At 42.8% G+C, this 27251-nt stretch overlaps 3 protein-coding genes across 11 annotated transcripts in view; 2 read left to right on the top strand and 1 right to left on the bottom strand.

The window, feature by feature from the left end:
- LOC105024800 (vitamin D3 receptor B) overlaps nt 1-2814 on the top strand; it is an 81421-nt gene extending 78607 nt beyond the window's left edge. The window contains exon 11 of the mRNA XM_029113869.2: nt 288-2814. The gene's annotated coding sequence lies outside the window, so the exon portion shown is untranslated. The remainder of the gene's footprint in view (nt 1-287) is intronic.
- A 12794-nt stretch (nt 2815-15608) lies between these two features.
- On the bottom strand, nt 15609-16575 carry LOC117592932 (ring-infected erythrocyte surface antigen-like). Its single transcript, XM_034287433.1, has 2 exons — nt 16539-16575; nt 15609-16453 (listed from the first exon to the last, which is right to left on the bottom strand). Exons 1-2 carry the CDS (start codon nt 16573-16575, stop codon nt 15609-15611), a joined length of 882 nt encoding a protein of 293 aa, XP_034143324.1.
- A 6054-nt stretch (nt 16576-22629) lies between these two features.
- The window catches only part of LOC105024778 (histone deacetylase 7), a 61034-nt gene continuing 56412 nt past the window's right edge, over nt 22630-27251 (top strand). For 3 of the 9 annotated variants that reach the window (XM_013138111.4, XM_013138112.4, XM_013138113.4), the window contains exon 1: nt 22630-23450. In XM_013138111.4, coding sequence (XP_012993565.3) covers nt 23432-23450 — 19 coding nt within the window. In that variant the 5' untranslated portion in view covers nt 22630-23431. Of the gene's footprint in view, nt 23451-23489; nt 23552-27251 lie in introns of those variants that run through there. The other 6 variants (XM_020055329.3, XM_013138115.4, XM_013138119.4 and 3 more) reach the window with 4 other exon arrangements.

A 27251-nucleotide genomic window follows, 5' to 3' on the forward strand; every position in this document is an offset into this window, starting at 1 on the left:
GCAGCTAGCTTAACAGTCTCATTTTTGGAGTTTTAAGGTGTGTTTTTGTATAAAGGTTGTACAAAGCAATTTCCATTACATATCCAGTTTGAAAAATGAATTTTAATTGAACTCACAAATCATGAAAGAATAATATGAATCGTTTTGATCAAGTGAGGTTGCCTTTCAATTCATTTTCAGAATGTGACATAGACGACCCAACTCAACTCCATGATTTACAATTGGGCCTGAGCAGAGGTAGGGGAAATAAAGCAATGGGTGCTAAAATCCTAATTTTTTTTCTCCAGAATTGGCTTGGCGGTTGAAAGCACTTCATCGTCTATCCGTTGCCATCGTAACCAAGCCTCATATCCTGGTGACAGCATAACAACGGGGTCTGGGAGTCCCACGAAAGGCCAGTGCAAATGTCTCGCTACTGCCTGGGTCATTGGGGAGACCTGGTTGCCTCGAATGCCTTGTGAGTGACGGGGCAGCAGGTTCAAATCCGGCTGTGGGTTCCAGCCCGAGGTTGGAGGTCCGGTTCGGTCCACACCGGTCGCCGCTTAACCCGATTTGTGAATTGCGGAGTTGAGTTTAGTCTGCTAAATGTGACAGGGATTGATACACAGTACCGTTAAAACTGACGTGTAGGTTTTATTTTTTTTTCCTTCAGACATTAAAAGGAGTGTCCACAATGGATGTACACAACAATGATCTACCTCTTTTAGCTACAGATTATGCTTTAGCGTTAAGCAGTTGCCTCTGTTTTGACTTTTGTAATATGTGTTGGTATTTATTGCTGTCTAATGAAACACTTTGACAATTACCTCAAAGATATCTCATTATGCAGACTGGGAATGAAGCTAATGAAGGTCATTTGTAGTTGGCAGTATTTTTAGACAAATAGCATTGCCTGTTAAGGTTGTGTTTTTATTGGCCCTGCTTTCTGACCAATAGGAGTCCAGGCCGGGGTTCGGTAAGGCCAGGGTTGCGTTTCATTCTATTTTGTGGTTTTGTTTCTTTCTCTCGGTTCACTCACTGTCTCGGAATCAGCTGGGTAGTATGCAGGGAATACCTCCATTTGGTGTATGTCCTCATTTAGCTTACATTGAACAAGAACAAAGAAAGAAAGGACGCCAATTCCTGGAATGAAATGCAGCCCGCAAATGCTTCATTGTCACCTCAGTATAGATCGGTAATAAGTTGTATGGTTTGGTTGAAGAGTTGGCACACCTACTCCTGGTACAGTTAGCATGGTCTTTAGCCACACTACGTCTCACTCAGTCTGAGACCTCCTTTTCCCTGATCTCCCTCCCTTCTCCCTGATCTCCTACGTTTCCCAACTCTGAAATACCCCGAACCAACTTCGCAGAGCAGAACATAGATATTCAGATTTTTCAGGAGGGCGGAAGTGTTGACAGGACAAAGATCAGTATCCATTTAATGCTGCTTTAATGAAGAGCATCGCAGCTCGATCGGTGTGCTATTATTCATACTAACATCGGCACGGATGAGCATCGCCCAGCAGAAATATGCTAACCCTGACATGTGACCCTCAGTGTCGTGTCGTGTACTTTAGGTTGGTATGAAACTAGGGAAAGCAGGTTCTCGAAAAGCATGTCGGTCGAGTATCCAGTTGAAACATGTGGACTTGAGGAAGTTGATGCGCATTTATCGACTCTGATTTAACCGCTTTAATTCATCGACGAGGGCGGCAAATGTCGTGTTATATTAATCACCAGCTACTCCACCTGTCAACCTAAAGGCACGTTTTGTTTGACCTTATATTCCAAACCTTTTTAGTCACTTGTGCTGAGCCAAGGTTTGCCTGTTACTTCTCTTAGAGCAGCTCCCTCTTGGTGGACAGAACAGTGTGTGCACTAAGAAGAGGCCGATGTTGCGCAGTACCGATTCAATATGTTGAGTACCTGCTACTAATGTCTTTGAATACTGTTTTTAAATAAATATAATAAAAATTGACATGCTCCCTACCATCCAACTGTTTGTCTCAATTTTGACAGCTCATATTCAAACAGAACTTAAAATAAAGAACAGTCAAAATATGTCCAGCTAATTCTGACTTTGCACTAGCTATTGGATGCAAAGAAAAATATGAGGAAGAACCTGCATATACAAAGAATTCTGTTTTTTCAAATAAAATGTGGTATTGGCTCCCATGAACATACTTTTAAGGCATGAGTTCAGAATTAGTAGCGATTTGCTAGCTACTTATGTGTTAGCTACGCATTAGCTATAGGTATTGACAGCCAGCAGATACTGTGGCCGCCTCGGGCCTGGGTTGAGTGCCTATATGAACCTTTTGATGGCTTGAGTGTTTTGCAAAGCAGGATTAGGAAGTTACCATGCTAACTTTTTCAAATGTATTTTCCAAAGTGTCTGAAAACGACTTCATTTTTTTGCTCTCGTGACAGATGAGAAGATTAGCGATATTACTCATCTATTATTCTTGCCACTGACTGGGATTTCTACTTTAGCACAATTTATGAGGCAAAAACAATCTGATTATTTAGGAGTTGTTTCTAAAACGTCAGCATGTTAAATGAGTAATCCTGTTTTAAAGACACCGTTTCACATTAGATGGAAAGCCAGAGCAGTGTTGTAACACAATGCGTACAGTTGGATGGATATGCTTGCCATACCTGCCTGTCTATGTCAGCATTCTATGGCTGCAATTATCAAAGGAATTCAAATTTCTTGCCATCTATGTTTTTTTTTTTCTTTTAAGATATTTTTTTTTCTATTACAGACAAATTGGTGTTCATGTAATGTGTTTTTTTTTTGTCCGATGTTTTGCAAATCAAATAAAGAACTGTACATAGGGGCCGTGTTCTTGATGTCTCTTACATGCATGACATATAACGTAGAAGATATTAGTAAATTATATTATTTGAAGACCCTGCTATGGACTTGAATAGTCCAGTCAGTCTACGTTAAAATGTTTATTGCTTTATCACATAGAAACACATAAAAAAATTTACAATATGTGGATTACTTAAGAAAACGTCAGAATATTAAAACCATTAGCAAGAGTGAACGTTATTTGCCAACCTTGACGTGTGGTTACAAACCTACCTTTGTTGCTTGTGTCTCCTGCACTCTGTACCATTTCAACGATTGTCCAGCAGAGGGCACTGTTTCCTATGGAGTATTTTGATAAAGATTAACCCTTCAACCCTTCTTTTTCGCCCGCCTGCACCAGAGGAATAGGTGCGTGTGCTGTGCTCGAAATGTGCTATTTCATCTTTAATGTGTAAACCCACGGCTTGGCTGCCCTTTTAAAACTGTCCTGTCCTCATTATACCCTGTGTCCATTCAGTCCTTTCGCCGGGTGGTAGCGGGTAGTGGGTAGGCCTCGGCTAACATGGGATTTCAGCGGTAGGCTGGGAAGAGATTTCAGGCCACTGCCCCTTCCTTAACACTGACCACATCCCCCCCCCCCATCTATAAGAATGGAGAGCGAGATTGCGCGTGTGGCGAGCGCGCGGGAGGAAAAATAAAAGGTTATCTGAGCATCCAGTCAGTGTTGCGACGGTTAATTGTCAGTGTTTTCATGGAGCTGGGGCACTGATAAGACCCTGAGCCGTTAGACCCTCGTGAGGGTTGGACGGAGGGGACCATCTCCTAGGTGAGGCCGTTTGTTGGTTGTGCTTGGTGGTGGCGCAATCTTAAAACTGTATTTTGTGGCCTGGGCTGGTCTGGCGCTGTAAACCTCTGTCTCCGGAACACAAGTGTCGGTGCAGGCGTGGGTTCCAATCTGGCCCACCATTAGAACACCCTCTCCTTCAGTCATGTAGCTGATGGCCTTTTTCAGAGCAGCTTAACTGTTGGTGGTCTTCTTCCCCTATATTTCGCCTCTGTCTTAACTTATGAATAAACAAGAAAAGACAGCTCTCCACAAAACAATGTAATCCTATTGTAGAAATGATACCCACTGTGCTTTTGTACCGCCTGTTCTCTAACCGTACAAGGCAGCAGCTATCCATGCCTAAGCCTAGTCGACCTCTTACAGGTTTCCAGCAAGTAAGGTGACGGGGGAGATTTCACACACCGTTATTAAAATAATCATTAAATTGTTTTTTTTCTATAAGTCTGGTGAGTTACACACAAAAAAAAAAGAACCCACTAGAACATTCATTTCGGTCATGCAGCGTCAATTCTGAGAGTCAGAGAACATCGTGTGCCGTCCATTTGGTTTGGATGGGTGGCTATTCTGCGCTGTGGTGCCCGTCCGTCTGTTATCGTGACGAAAATGTCCAATGAAATGAGTCATGCCGTGATATTTCCACCACGCAACAGCAGTGCCGTTAATCATTATCGACTCTCACAAATCCCTGTAGTTCGGGAGCTGTGTTCCCGGAGGGGGTTTGAATGCGGCGCTTTAGGGAGGTTGTCATCATCTACAGAACTGTGTGGGCAGCATCTCAATTCTAATTCAGTTTGTTTTCCTACACACACATTATCATTCGATGTCCCCAAACCTGACAGGTATTCCTCCATGGGCCTGCACTTGCTCCAGAGACTCTGCGATGCCCCTTGAACCTGTCGCGACCGTGTGCTCATCCCAGGCGGCTTGTGGGGTGCCCCCTCCAGGTCACGTCGGACTGGAGAAGGTGTAGTTGGCCCCGCTTCGTTATTATGGCGCGGCGGGGAGCGGTAACGGCTAGACAAAGCGCAGAGATCGTGTGGTGTATTCTTTCAGAAGGCGAGGAGGAGCACCCCCCGCCCACCACCCGAATTAGCATAACGATATATGTGGTTTATTAAAGCCCCACGCCGGGGCAGCACCTCTGGGCAGGCTGATAATGGATCCGGTCTATGCGCCAAATGCCACTGTTCTATTCTACTGAGAAAGTTGATGAAGATAATAAGGGTTTTGTATTCTAATGTTTGGTCCCCTTAAATGGGGTTTTGTTTTTACTCCCAAGCCCCACCTCCCCCCGTTAAAAACAAGTGTGTGTGTCTGTCCACCTGTCCTGTCTATCTGTGCGTGCGTGCGTGCGTGTGTGTGTGTGTGTGTGTGTGTGTGTGTGTGTACAGTACATACATGTGGGGACCCGAAGTCAAATCAGTCCCCTGAATTATATTTCTGGCTTGGTGGCTAGGTTATTTTTAGGTTTAGGCATTACGTTTTAGGCGTTAGGGCTAAGTTAAGTTTAGGCATAAAAGTTAGATCATTGAGGTTAAGGTTAGGTTGAGAGCTAGGGGAAAGGGAAAATGAATTTCTGGGTTCCCCACAAAACAAAAATAGCATGAGAGATCATTTGTGTTTGCCTTAAAGAAAATAAGTCAATTTTCCCCCTCATTTTCTATTGGTTCTCGGTCTACTTATCTAGATTGAAAGTTGGATGCCCTTGATTCAAGTCATCCAAATATCATTACTGCAAACCCACCATGTGGCCCGCTAGAGAATGTCTGGAACGCACACATATCACATAGATCTTTATTTTTTTGGCTCTCTTTCGGGCCAGAATAACATGCTTCCTCCTTCAGTTTTCAGGGTCGTGGCGGCGCAGAACTACATACATATGTCAATAAACCTTGTCTCTGCAGTGCTTAGCGGTTTAGCCAGTGGAGTTGATATGGACAGAACATGGATCATATGCCAGCAGTTAACAGAATATGGGTGTGGATGAGCTGAGTATTTTAGCCAAGCGCTTGTACAAAGCCACAGTGTGTCTAGCCTGGTACTAAGACACGGTATATCTAGCCTGATACAAAGTCTCAGTATATCTAGCCTGATACAAAGTCACGGTATATCTAACATGATACAAAGTCATGGTATATCTAGCCTGATACAAAGTCACTGTATATCTAGCCTTATACAAAGTCACAGCATATATAGCTGGGTTATAAGACACAGTACATCTAGTCTGTTACTAAAACACTATGTCGAGCCTTGTAGTAAGTAAATCACAGTATATACCAAGCAAATGTTAAATGATTCAAGCGTGTCAATGTGAAATGAAGCTTACGGAGAAAACATACATTAAATTAATACATAAAGATGTCACGCCAGCAATTAATCGAAACAATCAAGACAGACGTGTGTGCTGTGATGCCTTCATATATCTGGTCCATCTGTTCAGATATGCCTTATATAAGTCAGGTGTTAGCTGAGGTAAAGTGAAGTTGCAGGTCCGCATCAACAAACGGGCTTCTTCCCTGGGCTGCGTACTGACTATCTGTACTCATCAACGAGCTAGGTGCTAGTCGACAGTCCACACCCCTCACTTGATCCTTTTGCCTGTTTTCTTTCTCACTTGCACATTTGCTCGACATTGTTCCTGTGAAGGGAAAGAAAAACACTTTGACCCCCCCCCCCATCTAACTTTCCTCCAAGCCAGAGGAATTGGGAAGGTACTGAAGGAGGGAATTGCTACGTGTGTCTGTGTGTTTAAAATAACGCCTGACAGCCAAACATTCCTGACGATAAGAAACATTTGACTTCACAAAAAGCATTTTTCTATGTGGGTGTGTGTGTTTGGGTGGGTGGGTGGTTGGGGGTGGGGGGGGGGGCGGTTGTTCCCCTTTGGAAAATACTCCTCGTATGGCTGGAACCATAGCCAAATATTTTGACCCCATTTTCCCATGGCCTATTTCACAGCAGGCTACGTATTATGTCAACCTTCGTTGGAGATTCACCGTTAAGGACTAGTCCTTCATTCTAGGTATTATTATGATCATTGTATGAACATTCATAAACATTGTCTCCTGCTAATGTCTTAACTGTCAAAAGAAACGATTTCTATCCACGTAGCCGTTTCAGGACGATGGTGTAGCATGACGCCTTGCCTTTTCCTACAGACAGAAGCGAGACATTGCCATGTTTGAATGCGTTTTCATACAAACAACTGAACATAGTCCGTACTTAATACAAAAATCCATACCTTTAATTAGAAGTGTGTTGTTAACTAGGACACATTAGGCAAAAGGGTTGAGAGGCGACACATGAACACAGCGCAATCAGTGTGGCCCAATGCACTGGAGCCCACGCATCTTTGCGAGCGTGTCGTATATTTTAGAAAAAACTAACTGAAACTAATCTGATGAGACACAGCGATGCAGTCAGGCTGAGTGGTGTGAACCGCTCACTATTCTCAGGTCTGTAAATGTCAAATAGTTGAGCGGCACCTCTGTGGTTTCCAGAATCCCCAGGGGGGGGGGGGCCTGGACACCATGGAGCTTTACAGTGAGACGGGGGTATTTCGGTTTTAGGTGTGTTAGCTGTGCATGCGTGTCTCTGTGACGATCTGTCAGTTCTTTCTGTCCATCTGCCTCTTTATTCTAACCGATATTCTAATCTTCTGCGCAAGTCAGCTAAGAAAGTTTCCTCCATAAAGCATGACAAATGAATTACTCAATCCAATCGAATGTATTTTCTAAAGCCATTTTGGAATCCGTAGTTACGTGGTTAAATAAAGGAGGTTAAAGATGAACGTGAATAAAAAATACTTGTTTGAGTTTGAGGCCCTTATGGGAAGTGTTCTGTGATGACTGGGCGATGGTGATTAAGGTCGTGTTACCATGCCAGGGTTTCCCCTGCTGCAGACCAGGGGCCGGTGATCCGCTCTTAAAGAGTCACAAACAGGTCACATCTCCTAAGCAATGGTTAGCTCTTCAGAAGTGTTTGTTTGTGTGTGTGTGTGTGTGTGTGTGTGTGTGTGTGTTGGAGTGTGTGCACGCGGTCACGTGAGTTTGCGTGCTCGCATTCATGTGCACTTGTGGCTTGGTAACAGGCTGTGTAATATGTGTTGCGGTGTGTTTTCTGAGTAAAAAGCTACAAGCCCCTCTGTGCTTCACAGCTGTGGACCCAGGCCACCTGTAGAGCTCCACTCCAGCCCTGTGGTTACACTGACCTACATACACTACAAACGCAGGGAAGGACAGGGTTCCTACTTGCTTTTGGCGATGCATCTCGGCCCAGTAGAGCCCTTTTAAATTGAAATTGAATTGAAATTGAGAAAGGGGATGGGGGAGGTAGAGAGCCAGACTGGACAAACACGAAATGAGACAGATTTTTGTCTTCATTCTTGCTTTTCTCTTCTTCAGTCCTCTAATCTACATATCTTAAATTGTAAAGCTGCTTCAAAACAGAAATCAGACACCGACTACATTTAAACTTGTGTATTTTGACTATGGGTTTATTTACATCTTGTGTATGTCTGGAGGACATGACATATACATCAGCAAGCCCATGGGATTATGGGCTCAAATCAGAGATTGTAGAAAGTATTATGTTCACATGTCGTGTCCACTGACTTGGCAGATTTTATAACCAAGACACCAGCCAGGTTCCCATCTAACCATTTCATGCAGATGAATTACCTGAAACATAAAAATTTGTGCTGATTTGGTAACATGTCTGACTAAAATGTATAATGTGAGAATTGGCGGTGGGAAGCATGTTTAAGCACCAATATAGATACCTCACAATAATGTTATCATGTGGTCCTGACTTCTTCCACAACGTTCTGTTTATTAGGCGACATTTGAAATGAGCTTTGATGAACTTCAAGCTGGTGCAAGATAATGAACAAGATGCCCCTTTCCAAAAAAAAATTGCTCTGGTGACATGCTGACAGATTTTCTGCTGCTGTTTGACAAACAAAAATGATCTCTCATGCTCAAGTATTGTCGACGTGTGCTGGCCTGTACACTCTGTGTTTGGCTAGCGGTTGGCTGGATGCACAGGTAGACATGGAAACAGATGTATAAACCTGAAGCATAAGTTCATCATTTCAAATCCACCTGGAAAGGAAGTGGAAGCATATAGCAAGAAGGAACTGGGACGATTATCTCATCAATGAAAATCAGATCTCCAAAACATTTTCTGTTACAAAAAGTAAAATATGTTTAGGAGTGCTGGTCAAATTGAGTTACACACACACACACAGACACACACACACACATTTTAAATAGTCAGTTTTTAACAGAAACATAGCAGATCTGGATGCTGGGGAAATCCCACTTTTTTCAATAAGGCCGTGTCCTAGCTTTGGTGACAGTTATCTCTGACTAATTTCCTGTTCAATCAATGAAATATATTTTTGACATAAATCCCCTTTTCCATCAGCAGCTGTCACAAGGTGTACCAAGCAGGTACCAAGCAGAAAATCACAACGAGCAAACAAATATGAGAAATAAACCTAGAGAGGAACCGGAGTCAGTCCTCTTCTGGCTGTGCCAGGTGAAGAATAGAAGAGTAGCTGACCTTTTTGTGCCACATTAATATTTTTGCATGTTCAGATGACAAGCAGGTCAATAAATACAGGTGTCCAGCGACTTTAGGCAGAATCCAGATTAGCTGCAAAACCAGGTAAACAAGGACAGGGTGGGCTGTAAGGAACTAACCCTAAATAGTTTGACTAGGTGTGGTGAGGAGGTCCATAGAACTCAACCAAAACAATAGAAATACTATAGAAATGTGTGGGGGACGATGCCAGGGTGAGTTAGCCTAAAGTTAGGCTAATCTATTCTTCGTGTCTGTATTTCACACCCCGATATACACTATGTAATCTCACCAATCATCTGTATCATAGCTAAAAACGCTTTGATCACCATCACCAATTTCTTTTATGTTAGCAATGCTACCGGGCAATTGCCATGAAAAGTTGTAAGATAACTGGAAATATATTTATCCGCTTTTAGGGCAATAATAAATTATGTTCATATCAACTGCAGCTGTGATGAACCTGCCTGGAAGTGGACTCAAATTGGTTCTGGCTCAACACACAGTGAAGAGGAATGGTCCAAGAGGTAAAAATAACTATCCAAGGATGACAATTGGAGAATTGCAGAAGTTGTTTGAATCTTGGGTTCACAAAATCTGCGCAACTATAATTGGATGCCACCACGCCTTGACAAGCTTCTGTATTACTTTTCAGAGGAGGGACTCTACTCTCATCTAGACATAATAGTTGACGCCTTTGAGTTTGCTAAATGTCATCAGAACTTCGATCGGAAACAAGGTTCTATTGCCAGATGTGATGCGAGTAGAGCTTTGTGGCTGCAAACACCAGAGGTGGGCTTGGCATAAAAAGAAGGATGATCATGCAGAAAAGAAACTACTCCCCATTGTAACGTATGGTGGTGGATATGTGATGCTGTGGGGCTTGTTTAGCTTCCAAAGGCCCTGGGATCCGTGTTAGTGTACATGGCCACATGTACACTGGGTGAACAGTCAGTCGTCTCCTCCAGCGAGGACTACGATCCAAAGCCTTCCTCCATTGCCACAGAAGCAAGCATTTGCAACGGCCATCCCAGTACCCTGACCTTAACCAAAGTGATACAGATTTGGGTGGGCTGAAGAGAAGAGTGCAAAGACAAGGACCACAGAGTCCAAAGTTTCTGGAGAGATTGTGTTGATGAATGGTCTCGGATCTCTTGCAATGTGTTCTCCCAACTTATCAAACATGAGAGACCAGTCACTGCTGTTATCTTATCTTGAGCAGGCTGCTGCAGCTGGTACAAATAGTTATGACATTTTTTATTGAGAAGACTGTTGACTTGATTAATAATTAGATTTTTCTTTGTACAGGTTTACTTCAATTACATTTTTGATTTTTCCCACACATTTACCAAGGGTTTCAATATTTCTGGAGTGCACTTTACGATGGATTTTACAAATATTAAATTTGTTATATTAGATTATAGTTCTTTCTATCTGCATTCTGTTGACATTTTTAACACATTCACATTGTTTGTCTGCAGTTTTCGTCTGGTGTTCTTTTGAACGTAACAGCAATAATGATGGTATCTAGAGTACTTGAGAGATAAGAAAAACTGAACATAATAAGGCAATGTCAATAATCCAAGTCTAAAATAAAACACAGATAGAACCTTGCCATCCATTACGAAGATCTCATCGTCCATTACTCCCCGATCATCCCATAGGGATGAGTCACTTTGAGTCTGGCATGTAGGAAGTGTGTGGGAGCATATATGGACTGCAAAGGCATCTACTCATACACCTGCTGCCTAGGTTTTACACCGTGTTGTATGCATACGCACTGAGAAAACACACACAATCACTGTCCCTCAAGTCCTAACTAGATCATTTCACAGGCTAAGTGTTTGTCCGTGCGCCTATCACAACCCTTTGTCTGCAAGGACGATTGGAGCCCAATATGTGGTTCTGTCATGCTTTTGGGGTGGGGGGGGTTTAATTCATTCTGTGGGACCACTGCTTGACTTACATCATTATTGACAGTGGTCATTATGCATGTCAAACTAACAGGGGCATAGTCGAGAGAAACTGCGAGAGACTAAATAGCAGATGGCAGTGTTGTGTGTGTGTGTGTGTGTGTGAGCTTGTGTGTAAGTGTGTGTGTCTTTGTGTGTATGCGGTGAGGGGTGCATTTCCGGCAGTATGCAGGTGTGTTGATGCGTCGCCCCTGTTCTCTATCTACCACAAACACACACACGCACGCACGCACGCGCGCGCGTGCGCGCGCGCACACACTCACATAAATGTACACTCTGCGATTAAGTCACAGCTAGTAATGTAGCCGACCGTTGTGTTTTAGTGTAACCACTGAGGGGGGGGATTTCACAAGAGTTTGTATGTGTCAGTGTGTAGCTGCTCACAGGTTATTCACTGCTGCATTCTTGGTAATGTAGAGTCTGTGTGGTTTCTTATCTTCTGAAGGTTGGAAGAGTCATGAAAACCATACAGGCCTACAGGTGCTCTCTACTGAACGACGACATAGCAACACAAAAACATGCGCACACAAGTGAACCTCAAAGGGTAGAAACATTTTGCACCGCTGTTACTGTGATATATAATGTTGTACTAAGCACGTACCATCAGTGTTATTTCATGTAAACTAAACGTTTTGTTTTTCCAGTTTCCTAGCTACCTAACTTAGTCTAATGGCCCGTTACACGTAAGATACTGTGTTATTACATATGTACTGGTATTACATATGTTACTGTGTTATTACGTAAATGACTGTGTTATTACATATGTTAGTGTGTTATTACATAGCTTGATGTAGCTATTTAACAAGGCCATTGCTGTTCCTATCCAGTATTGTATGGTCATATCTGTGTGTTCATGTCTGACAGAGTCTTGTGTGTTCATGTCTGACAGTGTTGTGTGTGTTCATGTCTGACAGAGTGTTGTGTGTGTTCATATATGACAGAGTATTGTGTGTGTTCATGTCTGACAGAGTGTTGTGTTTGTTCATGTCTGACAGAGTATTGTGTTTGTTCATGTCTGACAGAGTGTTGTGTGTGTTCATGTCTGACAGAGTGTTGTGTGTTCATGTCTGACAGTGTTGTGTTTGTTAATGTCTGACAGAGTGTTGTGTTTGTTCATGTCTGACAGAGTATTGTGTTTGTTCATGTCTGACAGAGTGTTGTGTGTGTTCTTGTCTGACAGTATTGTGTGTGTTCATGTCTGACAGAGTGTTGTGTTTGTTCATGTCTGACAGAGTATTGTGTTTGTTCATGTCTGACAGAGTGTTGTGTGTGTTCTTGTCTGACAGTATTGTGTGTGTTCATGTCTGACAGAGTGTTGTGTGTGTTCATGTCTGACAGAGTGTTGTGTGTTCATGTCTGACAGTGTTGTGTTTGTTAATGTCTGACAGAGTGTTGTGTTTGTTCATGTCTAACAGAGTATTGTGTGTGTTCATGTCTGACAGAGTGTTGTGTGTGTTCTTGTCTGACAGTATTGTGTGTGTTCATGTCTGACAGAGTGTTGTGTGTGTTCATGTCTGACAGTATTGTGTGTGTTCATGTCTGACAGAGTGTTGTGTTTGTTCATGTCTAACAGAGTATTGTGTGTGTTCATGTCTGACAGAGTGTTGTGTGTGTTCATGTCTGACAGTATTGTGTGTGTTCATGTCTGACAGAGTGTTGTGTTTGTTCATGTCTAACAGAGTATTGTGTTTTTTTCATGTCTGACAGAGTATTGTGTGTGTTCATGTCTGACAGTGTTGTGTTTTTTTCATGTCTGACAGTGTTGTGTGTGTTCATGTCTGACAGTGTTGTGTTTGTTTGCAGCTCAGTATCTTTGAACATGTTTCAGATTTTCCAGGTTTCACTATGAACACATAGTACCATAATGAACGTCACCTACATCCCACTGTACCATGATTACCTAATTTTATTTCCAGTCCGCCCATTCACACAGGGATATGTATGTGTGTGTGCGTGCATGTGTGTGTGAGTGTGTGCTGGTATATATGTGTGAGAGCATTAGCGCAGTACATTGAAATCTCAACCTACTTAATCAGCTGTCTTTTTAAGACGCCTCTCAAAAATATTCTAATTAAAGTAAATAAACAATTAGATAATAATTAAAAAGCTAAAATAATAGCTCTGGGATTGTCTAAACAGTGATATGAATAACAAGGGATAAATGCAGAATTATATGGGTGACGTTGACTTCTAGCCCACTTTGCCAAGCACTGTTTTTTTACAAGCACTGTTTTGTTTCAAGCACTGTTTTGTTACAAGCACTGTTTTGTTACAAGCACTGTTTTGAACAAGCACTGTTTTGTTACAAGCACTGTTTTATTACAAGCACTGTTGTGTACAAGCACTGTTTTGTTACAAGCACTTTTTGTACAAGCACTGTTGTGGACAAGCACTGTTGTGCCTCTCAACCAGGTCAGTTGAGAACCAATTCTCATTTTCAGTTGCTACAAGACAGCACACAGAACCCCATTGATAATGTAAAATGTTTTCAATAGAAATGAAGAAACACTGCACAAAGTAAATTAATATGAACATAAATCTATGCAACATTCAGCAAGACACATGCGTGTGATCCTCTACAAACTAGCCAATGGGGTCGGAGTTATGCCTGGCCGTATGGGCATAAATAAACAAGGACTGTAATAGAGGACAAAAACACGCACCCCTCAAGGGACCCCGAGTTGGGGGCGGGGGCCCAGCGGATGTGTTGTTACCCCCATAATGGCTGCCCATTAAGAAATCCAGCAGCTTCACAGTGGGTTCTGATCAGAGGGAGGTTTTCTGTAGCGGGGTTCTGATCAGAGGGAGGTTTTCTGTAGCAGGGTTCTGATCAGAGGGAGGTTTTCTGTAGCGGGGTTCTGATCAGAGGGAGGTTTTCTGTAGCAGGGTTCTGATCAGAGGGAGGTTTTCTGTAGGGGGGTTCTGATCAGAGGGAGGTTTTCTGTAGCGGGGTTCTGATCAGAGGGAGGTTTTCTGTAGGGGGGTTCTGATCAGAGGGAGGTTTTCTGTAAGGGGGTTCTGATCAGAGGGAGGTTTTCTGAGAATGAATACGTAACAATAATACCTTAAACCTTAGCTCCTAACCCATATCCCTAATATCTTATACTAATCCTAATACTTTAACCATAATACTTAACCCTAACTATAATACTTTAACCATAATACTTAACCCTAACTATAATACTTTAACCATAATACTTTAACTGTAGTACTTAACCCTAACTTTAGCACTTTAACCATAATACTTAACCCTAATTATAATACTTTAACCACAATACTTAACCCTTACTTTAGTACTTTAACCACAATACTTATCCCTAACTTTAATACTGTAACCATAGTACTTAACCCTTACTTTAAAAACGTTAATAACTTACGTTAATACTGTAACTCTAATACCTGACACTCACCATCCATTTGCAGTCGTACTATTTCCCCTGTTTTGCTCGTTCCTTCACTTACAATATAGACATTTGCTTTCTCTCCCCCTCACAGATGATGATCTCTCCTCTGGACGGACGAATACAGACTGAGAGATCATGTTGGTATATGTGTATCAACCATGTGTTATTTCAATCTCTCCATTTCTGATTTTCTGCAGTATGTTTCATGAATCGAATTAGGGATTTGAAGATATCCTGCTTCAACTATCTTGAGGTTTCCAGTCAGAATCCTGTAGTTCCACAGCTGATGTGTCGAGCTTCTTTCCAAGACAGCAGTTCCTCCACAATTAGACAGCAGTGAGTTCAAAACAAATTGAGCAGGATTTAATGGATGTGCTTTTTTATTGGATCTCTTAGCCTTTCCGTCTGTCTAACAATGTTCTGCTCCTCATCACTTCCTGTCTCACTCTCTTTCCTCATCAGTCCATATCCCTGTACCCGGCCAAAACATCTAGACTTTAAATCCCTTCCCTGTACAGCTGTTCCTCTGCCTCATGTTGCACATTCTTTCATTCTTTAGGGCTCTGGCTGTCCGGGACCCATTACTCTTTTTCCTGATGTGTGTATGTGTGTGTGTGGCACTATGGATGTTTGTCTGTGCACATGTGTGTGTGTGTGTGTGTGTGTGTGTGCGCGTGCGCATGCGTGTGGGTGTGTGTGCGTCTGCGTGCGCGCGTGTGTGCCTGTGTAGATGTAATAGTCTCAGAAGGATGTAGACCCTGACAGACAAACCACAGCTGCATCGAGTCAAAACACACACACACCATGTCGTTGCTTGGTTCTTTTGCCCTGTGCCCCTCCCCTTGGTCCCATAAGTACCTTCCTGCTTGTTCTATTTTTAGCCACATCCAGACAAGTTGTGGGGGAGGGGTGGGGGACATAAAGGGGGGAAAGCCACGGTGAGAAAGAGCAAGACCATTAGGGCCAGTGTCCCGAACCCCTGCAACCATCGCCCTTGAATTCTCAGTTAACACATTCTGTCCATCTCATGGCTACGCTCTCCTCCACCCTATCCTCTACGCTCTCCTCCACCCTATCCTCTACGCTCTCCTCCACCCTATCCTCTACGCTCTCCTCCACCCTATCCTCTACGCTCTCCTCCACCCTATCCTCTACGCTCTCCTCCACCCTATCCTCTACGCTCTCCTCCACCCTATCCTCTACGCTCTCCTCCACCCTATCCTCTACGCTCTCCTCCACCCTATCTTCTACACTCTCCTCCACCCTATCCTCTACGCTGTCCTCCACCCTATCCTCTACGCTCTCCTCCACCCTATCCTCTACGCTCTCCTCCACCCTATCCTCTAGACTCTCCTTCACCCTATCCTCTACGCTCTCCTCCACCCTATCCTCTACGCTCTCCTCCACCCTATCCTCTACGCTCTCCTCCACCCTATCCTCTAGACTCTCCTCCACCCTATCCTCTACACTCTCCTCCACCCTATCCTCTAGACTCTCCTCCACCCTATCCTCTACACTCTCCTCCACCCTATCCTCTAGACTCTCCTCCACCCTATCCTCTACACTCTCCTCCACCCTATCCTCTAGACTCTCCTCCACCCTATACTCTACGCTCTCCTCCACCCTATTCTCTGCCTTCTCCTCCACCCTATCCTCTACGCTCTCCTCCACCCTATCCTCTGCCTTCTCCTCCACCCTATCCTCTACGCTCTCCTCCACCCTATCCTCTATGCTCTCCTCCACCCTATTCTCTGCCTTCTCCTCCATGCACTCCTCCTTCCTTTCATTCACCCTCTTCTCCACCCTCTCCCCAACTCCTTCAGACTTCAGGTAACAGACAGGGATTTCTAAACAAAGGAAAAGTGGCCACTTAGAAAGCTGGTGGACAAAATAACACAGCGTCTTGTTTTGTCTGGCTAAATGACCCTTGACCTGTCAGGAAACCTCCACTTCCCGTCTGTCCAATCATTGCTAGGAAGGTTGGCTTGCTGGGCCCGACGGCTCGCTGAAAGCAACAAACACACACAGGATACGTGTTCATGCCTATTTGTTGATTCACAGTGGACAATTAAAGGTTCACAATATGTTAAACTTAAAAGATTTTACAGTTTTCATACACCATCCATCTAAACGTGTCCTTCAGAAAATGTCCCTGTGCCCTCCTCCATCTCCCTCCTCCAACCACACCAGGACTCACACTTCCACATGACGTGAATCACAAAGAAATGTTTTGCAGTCTTTAGCATAATAACCAGTAACACTGGCTGAGTTGTCGCCCATCATCCGTAACTACATCCAAACTGCACCCAAATAATACCGCCACACTCCTCCCATCCTCTTCCTCATTCTCCTCACCCTCATCCCACAGTTCTTTGGGTTCTTGCAGCAATTTACATGTGCCTCAGGTTTCCAGAGGATTCAGATCCCATTCTCCCCCTCCAGGACTGTTAACCTGTTTCCTATCAGCACTGACGTCTTTCTTCAACCTTTTTTTCACTCCTTGTTGTTGGAGAATATTTAATTTTGCCATTCGTAACAACTTACCCGTAGCCCTCAGTGTTTCCAGATTACCCTGAGTGTGTAACGTTGTGTCGTGGGTCCAACCCCTGAATTGGTAAAGAGGCTTTATCTTTTGCAGATGCCTTCTTTCATCCCCGTAAACAGACACACACAAAGTGTTAGCAGTTGGGACCAGGCCAAAACACAAACCCATAAATTTGTGGGTCCATCCATCTATCTGTTAAGCAAGAGCAGAAACACTGTATTTTACTTTAAAGTCTTGATACGTTAGTAAACATTTTAACTTTTGCCCTGGATTCATGGCCCGGCGTGGTAATGAACACCCCCATTAACTGGTCTGTTAAATAGTTACTATGTAGTGACTTGAATTAAAGGGAGTCAATATGTGTTTTAAAAAAAACAACGATCTCAAAGTGTCATTGAGTGGTTAAATGTGAATGCTGTTTCCAGTTTTTGTTTTGTTTTCATAAATTGTTTTTATTCTGATTTGACTGAAGCCAGAATCTCCTAGAAACACACCAGCCAAAAGTTATGGGTGTTGGCTTTGGCGATAACATGTATATGTTTTTCTCTGTACTGTTTTGCGGATGCAGAGTCAACCCATAGCTCAGCATGGATCATGTGGCACAAACGCACAGAGCGTTGGGCCAAAGCCCCAAGGGGGACCGCCTGGCCAGGGGCTGCAAAATGGGGCCCTGCTAGCCTTGAACGCAGCTCAGCTCCCACCCCCTGACGAGGCACACCTGCCCCCGATCAGGCTTTGTCAGGGGAAGTATAAAACAGGCCTCAGGAAAGCAGCTCAAGGCAGCAGGGGGTGAAAGGACAGCGGGATGCTTTTCCCTGCCCCTGGGTTTTTGTTTTTCATTTTGATTGTGTTTCTTTCACTTTTTGCCAATAAATCCCCTCCAGGTCCAATAACACTGAAACTGTGTATGTTCCCGGTGACTACTTTACAGTAATCATTAGATTGGCTTCTGCAATGGTCACCCTGCAAATACCTCCAAGTTGGAAAACATAACTAAAAAAAATTACATTTTAATCTCATTTGGCTTTCTGTAATCTTACCAATATCTCTAATCTCTGATTTAATCAACCACTAAATAACTATGTTAACAATTAAATACACGTCATGCATAAGCCACCAAACAAACAGTATATATCCTAATTTTACATGTGATTTCCAAATCATGTTATACCACTTATACACTCACCTAAAGGATTATTAGGAACACCTGTTAAATTTCTCATTAATGCAATTATCCAATCAACCAATCACATGGCAGTTGCTTCAATGCATTTAGGGGTGTGGTCCTGGTCAAGACAATCTCCTGAACTTCAAACTGAATGTCAGAATGGGAAAGAAAGGTGATTTAAGCAATTTTGAGCATGGCATGGTTGTTGGTGCCAGACGGGCTGGTCTGAGTATTTCACAATCTGCTCAGTTACTGGGATTTTCACGCACAACCATTTCTAGAGTTTACAAAGAATGGTGTGAAAAGGGAAAAACATCCAGTATGCGGCAGTCCTGTGGGCGAAAATGCCTTGTTGATGCTAGAGGTCAGAGGAGAATGGGCCGACTGATTCAAGTTGATAGAAGAGCAACTTTGACTGAAATAACCACTTGTTACAACTGAGGTATGCAGCAAAGCATTTGTGAAGCCACAACACGCACATCCTTGAGGCGGATGGGCTACAACAGCAGAAGACCCCACCAAGTACCACTCATCTCCACTACAAATCGGAAAAAGAGGCTACAATTTGCACGAGCTCTCCAAAATTGGACAGTTGAAGACTGGAAGAATGTTGCCTGGTCTGATGAGTCTCCATTTCTGTTGAGACATTCAGATGGTAGAGTCAGAATTTGGCGTAAACAGAATGAGAACATGGATCCATCATGCCTTGTTACCACTGTGCAGGCTGGTGGTGGTGGTGTAATGGTGTGGGGGATGTTTTCTTGGCACACTTTAGGCCCCTTAGTGCCAATTGGGCATTGTTTAAATGCCACAGCCTACCTGAGCATTGTTTCTGACCATGTCCATCCCTTTATGACCACCATGTACCCATCCTCTGATGGCTACTTCCAGCAGGATAATGCACCATGTCACAAAGCTCGAATCATTTCAAATTGGTTTCTTGAACATGACAATGAGTTCACTGTACTGAAATGGCCCCCACAGTCACCAGATCTCAACCCAATAGAGCATCTTTGGGATGTGGTGGAACGGAAGCTTCTTGCCCTGGATGTGCATCCCACAAATCTCCATCAACTGCAAGATGCTATCCTATCAATATGGGCCAACATTTCTAAAGAATGCTTTCAGTACCTTGTTGAATCAATGCCACATAGAATTAAGGCAGTTCTGAAGGCGAAAGGGGGTCAAACACAATATTAGTATGGTGTTCCTAATAATCCTTTAGGTGAGTGTATATCTTTACTATATTATTGGTAAAGGCTTTGCCTTATTATTTAAAAAAGTATGATGTTTTATAATTGAATTAAGCCAGAAGCTAGCAAGCCAGCTAGCTAAGTTAACCAGCAGAAGTTAAGTACTGTAAGTAAAAGCAAGAATTTTGAGGATTCAACATTAGCTCAACGTTGACAGATAAATTAGCTGATGTTAGATAGTTAGATAATCTCTATTATACTAGAATGTATTGAGTTTGGGAAATGAATGTTAACCACTTCTCCCTTAAATCTTCCTTTTTTGTGAAGTTAAAGAACTTCCTTAAATTGCTTGTATAGCCAAATACATGGTATCAAGCCATACTTGCTAGATAGCTATCTATCAGGCATTTTACGTGCTTGATTCCAAAGATATTACATATTCAAATTAGGGTGGGGAATCATGTATTCAAAGCATATCAGATTCAATAGGGTGAAATACGGGACAGATGATTAGTACAAAAGGCCACTTGATTCCGGTGGCCTGTTGTACTTTTTGCATGTGTCAGAGTTACCTTGTCTTTAACTCTTTCTCAGAGTTAGCTTGTCTTTAGTGAGTTTGTAATAAAAATCTGTGCACAGGGGCTTGGGCTTGGCAGCTTGTGAGAACTAAAATGTGATTGGATCCTAGTTATTCTGTAAAGAATTAGGAACTGTAAGACTGACAGTGGTGGCAAATCATGACAACCTGTCACATTCGAATGGGCAGTAGAGCTCAGACCATTTAAAAACAAGACTAACTGAAAATACGGGATAAAACAAGATCATTTCTAAATAAGTCGGGACAACTGAAAACGGACTGAAATACGTGAGTGTCCTGGGAAAAAAGAGACGCCTCGTCACGCTAATCATTGGACATATTAAAATGTGTAGGTGACCTGACATTACTTTATGGAAGCAAACCAAAACCAAGTGATTTAGACTTGTAACCAGATTTTCAGATACAGCTCAGCAGAAAGAGCCACAATATTGACTATTCTGACTTTTGGTGACAGTTATTACCAATCCCTTAGATAAATGTTAATAATATTTAATATGAATGTACACTACCATTCAAAGGTCTGGGGTCACTTATAAATGTCCTTGTTTTTGAAAGTAAAGCACATTTTCTGTCCATTAAAATAACATCAAATTGATCAGAAATACAGTGTTGACATTGTTAATGTTGTAAATGACTATAGTAGCTGGAAACAGTTGCTTTGTTTATGGAATATCTACATAGGAGTACTGAGGCCAAATATCAGCAACCATCAGTCCTGAATTCTTATGGCACATTGTGTTTGCTAATCCAAGTTTAGAATTTTAAATGGCTAATTGATCATCTAAAAACCTTTTTGAGATTGTTAGCACTGCTGAAAACATCTCTGCTGATTAAAGAAGCAAAGAAACTGGCCTTCTTTAGACTAGTTGTTTATCTAGAGCATCAGCAATTGTGGGTTCAGCATCAGCAATTGTGGGTTTGATTACAGACACAAAATGGCCAGAAACAATGAACTTTCTTCTGAACCTTGTCAGTCTTTTATTGTTTTGAGAAATGAAGGCTATTCCAGTGCAAGAAATTGCCAGAAAACTGAAGATCTGTACTACTCCCTTCACAGAACAGTGCAAACTGGCTCTAATCAGAATAGAAAGAGGAGTGGGAGGTCCCAGTGCACAGCTGAGCAAGAGGACAAATACATTATAGCACTGGTTCCCTAACAATGGTACGCAGTGCTCCCATTAGTGGATAAATATTCAATCAAATATGTTCTGAGGTGGTACACAGTGTAAACAGAACCACTGCATGTGGTTCATTAACTATGAATAAATAAATAAAATGATGTATTCAACAACCAATGCTTGCTTATTCACCCGTCAAGCTTTTAAAGTAGTTAAAGAACACCCACAAACTGAGTTTCCCGGTTTCCCCCATGTTGGCACATTTGCAGTAAATTTGGCGAATGTGGTTACTAATATGAGTTTCCTTTAGGTCTGCATGTTTTCCCAAAGGGTGGATTTACATTTGGGTGACTGGTAAACTGTGATGCCTGGAGCCGTCCCTCCAAGGCATCGTTGGCCTCTTTGATTGACTGACAGAGGCCATCCAAGATCACGTTCTCCCTTCACAGTCAAACACTACGAGGTGTCATTTATAAATATGCTGGCATCAAAAATCACAATACACACATTACATATGGTGTCTGAACGCAAAACAAATGGAGGACAAACATGAAAAGACAATCATCTGTTGTCACACAAAAAGACCTGTGCAGTCACGTTGAGTTATTAACTTGCTGGGTCAAACCTGAGTGCTGATTTGCTGAAAGCTGTGGTATATGAAAGCAATAAGGCATGAGGTTGAGTTATATACGGCCAATATATCATGGCTAAGAGCTGTTCATAGGCACAACTCACCCCAGGTTGTCTGGACACGGTGATTAGCCGTGCTATATTAGCAATACGTAATCAACCCCCAAAATGCATTATTGATCTTATAAACGCAATTAGAGCAGGAAAAATTATTTGTTTTGTTATACTCATGGTATACGTGTCATATACCACATCTCTCAGCCAATCAGCATTCAGAATTCAAACCTCCAGGTTTACGAGAGACTGTATACCAATGGTATTACAAAAAAAGTTGTTTTTACTGTTCTAATTGTAGGCAGTATATAATAGCAATGAGGCACCCAAGGGGTTTGTGGTGGATGGCTAAGCGCCTTGGATTGGGATTAAGAACAGCTCTTTGTTATGGTGAGTTGGCTCTGCACCCCACTGTGCCTTTGCTTAAAATAAACCAACATAATTTCAACCACACAAGGTCCAGCAAGATAGTTCCTTTGTCTGAACCACTTCTACAAATCTCCTGCCTCCTCTTGTGTTTTCTTCTAATCACACACCTTCTCTCTGTCACCCCTTTCGTTAACTTTCACTCAAGCTGAAATGTAATTAGCTGTAGTGAAATATGTTGCCTCGTGGTCGTGATTACACAGAAAGGCCTATTTGTGTTTTTCTGTTACACTGCTACATCCCTGGAGTCGCGTGTCAGAAAAACAGGAAAATACGTTAGCCGGCTAACTTAGGAAAAATATACATTTTATCTGGCTTATTGATTGAGACTATGCCACAACCTTTTTTAAGTGAATCTTTTTCTATGAATGAGGACAGACGTTTTCAGAGATGGAAGAAAGTTTTGTGAGACAACTTGAACATCTCTCAGACAGTATTTCATCGTATTTAGCAAACCAACATTAATACCCCAACACAGGATGTGTTTGAATGCCCTCTGCACAACGAAGTACAGGGCACAGAATAATAAACGTGCAGTAACGATCAAAACACTACCTTCCTAAAGGATATGTTTTAGTACACTGTGTTTTTAAGTTGTTGTTTTATGATTTTAATGTTTGTATTTTTTTTTACAGTGAATCCTGATACAACATTTCCTGCCATTGTCTTTCTGCGTCTGGCTGCTACAGTCTCTCTCAAACAGCCTCTCTCACTTTCTCTCTCTCTCACTCTCAATTTCACACACACACACTTTCTGGTTTCTCTTCGTTTAGTTTCTGACTCATGGGCAACATTGACAAAGTTGACAAAGTTACAACAGACTGATAGAGCTGAGCAACTGTGTCTAGAAAGTCTAGAAAGACAAAGAGAGAGAGAGAGAGAGAGAGTGAGAGAGTGAGAGTGAGAGAGAGTTGCTCTAAAGTCAGAGCATGCCCCTTGTGTCAAGCACTCCTTCGCTCTCCTTCATGCATGCACCCTCGCTAACTCCACACTCGGCTGTCCAGCTTGGATCTAACTTCTCGTGCCCCGATTTCACCGGGATCTGCTGACTGGCCTGCTGACTACTGTGGGAGAACCAAGGACCGAACACTGGATGCACCAACAGAACACTGGTGAGGGGGAGAAAAACAAACAAACTTAAAACGTTTCATCCGGGCGCTTTTCTGTCAATGCTATCTGGACTCTGATGGGTACGTGATCAATGTCATGGGAGGTAAGGGGGCTGAAATTGACCTGTCACTTGCCTTTGCTTTCCTCTTGCCTGTTGCTACTTGGACTTTACTGTACTTCAAATTAACCTACACCAAATGTTCCTAGACATGCCATTCAGTTGTGGAGTAGGGATACTAGATGACAAGCATTCAGACAAAAAGACACGTGTTGTTATTCGAGTTGGTAAAGACCAGCTTTAGTGGTTCATTCTTGTCGTCATCTACGTTTTGAGTCGATCGCTCTGACATAACCGGCAGATGTTGGTGTTTTAAGTCTCCTGTCGAGCATTTGTGCTGCATGAATGGCTTTGGCTTGGCTCTCACTTTTTTTTTAAAACTTCCCACACCAGTTGTGCTGGTGCTAATGTCACACCAGCACAGGAGCAGTCAGCGGTGTTCAGACGAAAAGATTAGCGTTGTGCCTCAGTTTTTCCCCTTCGCTGCTGACCACGGAGGTGTCGTTGCTCGGGGACCTGGGACGGGGAGAGTGGAGAAAATTGGAAACAGACCCACCCACCCACTCCGGAGGGTTAGTCCACTCATAACGAGGAAACACAACAGTCCCACCACCCATTTGTGAGTGCGCGTGCGCGCGTGCGTGCGTGCGTGCGTGTAGGAGACAGAGAGAACGAGGGAGACACACACACACTCACGATGTACAAGGGCGTGGGGGGATTTTCCTAATGGTCTGGTGTGTTTTGATCACTCTGCTCTGCTTTTCATACCTTAGCTGAGTGAGAGAAGAAGACAGCCGAAAGCTTGGCGGATCAGGCTGATTTTAATTATACGCCTATTAAACGAAAACCTAAAGATTGAAAACCCTAAATACGCTTCAATTTTTCCGTTTTGTAATACCACTCCCTTCCTGTCCGTTGGCACACACTCCTATCTTTTCTTTATAAAAGCTAGCTAGTCATCAGTAGAAACTGATTTTGGAGAAATCCCAGCCCTCGATTTCTTGATCCTCCTCATCTTGCATCTACAGTACACCACACATAAATCTAGCTTGATAAAAACACATGATTGAATTCATTGCCCAGCCTTCTGCTTTCTCTTTATCTCTCGCTGTCTCTCTCTCTCTCTCTCACCCAAAACACAAAAGTTGCTCTCTGCTTCCATCTTCCCTGGGGCTACTACGTATATAGACTGTTTGTGTGGTTTCTTGAGCTCCTAAATCAGTTTTATGTCCTTCCCGAAACCTAATGGTCCATAACGATGACATTCACAGGCTATTTTGTTCTTGACTTGGAAGTGACAAACACAAATGACAATCCAATAAGTTCTTGGTGGTTTCAGAGCTGAACATTTTTTTAATATTGAGGGGTTGAGGCTGATGTCCTTTATACTTAAATAGATTTAGAGGCCTGAAACCCTCATCTCCGCTCCAATGGACCCAATGTAGACCTTTGTGAGATCCCTGTAGTTAAGTATAGGGATGGTGAAGCATTTCTTCTTATTTTGCCTCTATGCTCCAAAGATGTTTTGGATGTGAAGTAGCGTGAGGTAAAATTATATAGATTTTTAGCTGTAATTTGAGTGATTGTTTATGCGTCCTCCAACAGCAAGACAGTCATCCTAAACATATTGTCGTAGTGAGGGTGTTTAATTTGCTAAAGAAGGAGAGAAATACCTCAAGACAAACAACAAGTGAAGATGGCTGTAAATTCCAATCACATTCAATGAAAAATGTAGACCAATTTAATAGATTACACACAAGAAAATGAGAACCTGGTGGATCAGGCTGATTTTATTAAACACCTGTGAGAAAATAAACAAAAACCTAAATATGCTTACGTTTTTCCATTTTGTATCACATTCCAATCACATTCCTGGATAAATGTAGCCCAATTTAATAAATCACACACAAGAAAATGAATTTATGTACTGTATGTTAAACAGAAACACAATCTCCTTTTGCAGAAAAAGTTTGTACACCGCTACCTTTACTATCACATTAATGGATAAAATCACCAAGACAGGTGAAAGTTATTCAAAATCGCTAGGGAGTAACTTGGGAGGATTCAGCCTTCCATAAAGACTAGAAACTTGATCTGGTTTGGTCCAAACCGTATGAGTGTAGTAAGACATCTTGTGTAGATCAAAAGACCTCATCCCAGACAGAGTTTTGATGTCCATCCGTCTGGGACGGGTCACAAGGCCATTTCCAAGCAAATGGAAGTACATCATTCCACGGTCTGATGGATTAGCTACAAATGGAGTAAAAACACTTGAGACTGCTGGCCACATAATGTCAAAAGTATCTGTCTATTCTCCATCTGCATTGCCTACTGTAGTCTTCCCTGGAACTTTGAGTTCTCTGAATATTACATCCCTTTTCATTTCAGCTGACCAGAAACCATTCAATTTCAGTGGAACCAAAACGCTCAATGAAAAGGGACGGGGCCTGAGAACGGGCCTGCGAATTAATGTCTCATGACCGGCGTTTCTGTCCCGGTGATAAATCGTCCTGCTCAGAGTCTGTTTGGTCTACGAGGTTGAGGGGTCAAGAGGTCACTATCTGCGGGACATGCATTACACAGTTGATTCTCAGCCTAGGAAGCGGAGCAGTGACCCAGGCCACAGGTTAAGTGTGGAGAGACAAGGGGGGGGGGCACATGGGTTCTCAGGGACCTTCTGTACGTCAGCACCATTAACGCTGTTAACACACCAACACAACAAGAGATGGTGAGGAAAAAGGGTCACGTCGGGAACCCGTCGAATGGCCGCACGGATCTTTCAGTGGACCATTCAAAGAGTCCTTCTGTATTCTTGACTGGAGTGGACACTTGAGCGAAAGTCAGTGAGTGCTTAGCTGCTGAGCGTGGTTCATGGTGTGGGCAAGGGGGATGCGCCGTGTGTCTGGAGTCGGTGGGTAAATCGCCTGGTGGTGGGTGTCCTGTTCGCCGGTTGAATCCTTTGGGCTTCAGTCAATGACGAGGTTTAATGAGATGTTACCTGATCCTTAGGCTTTAGGCTGGGCCAGCGGTTCGTGGACTTTCACCACCTGGTGGAACAGTTGAGTCACTGCATGGCTCTCTCTGTAGAATTTTCCAGACCGTGTACTGTGTTTCCACTCATCACTTTTAGCTGTTGTCACTTTGATATTGGACTTTTTCTGTGAGTCAGTGACTGATGTGGGGCTTTAGAACAAACACCTTGTGATGGAAATAGACAGTTCCAGATTATTGTCAGATGTATGTCAATAGGGAAGTAATGCTGTATGCATGACTGTGGTGGGACATTGTGGTCACTGGCTTGTAGACTGCAGTTTGACCCAGGTCAGGTTTAGTTTGTACTAGGTCAGGTCTAGTTTGTACTAGCCCAGGTCTAGATTTTATTTACCCAGGAACAGCACACTGGTCATGCACATCGGCCTCGAAAGCACTATCCTCAAAGTAAGAGGCCGACATAATATCCATTCCCTGATGATGAAAAACACTAACAGCAGTACTCCTGTACTGTCTTTTTTTGATCTATCCATTGTTCCGTCCTCCCTGGTCTTTTCAAACAGTTGACATCTTAGGTGGTTTGGGTTTTTCACATAGTGGAACTTGGACCATTTTATTGAGTTCCAATCTAGCTCACCTAATTCCCTGAATGCATTCATACATCGTAGATTTCATTATTCAGCTAGTTGAGTTGTCGCCTCCAAGAAATGCTACGAAACAGGTTTTATACCTTCTTAAAACACACGCTGCTGTG

Source organism: Esox lucius, chromosome 17 (assembly GCF_011004845.1).
Source record: "Esox lucius isolate fEsoLuc1 chromosome 17, fEsoLuc1.pri, whole genome shotgun sequence".
In the NCBI taxonomy this organism is placed as follows: domain Eukaryota; kingdom Metazoa; phylum Chordata; class Actinopteri; order Esociformes; family Esocidae; genus Esox; species Esox lucius.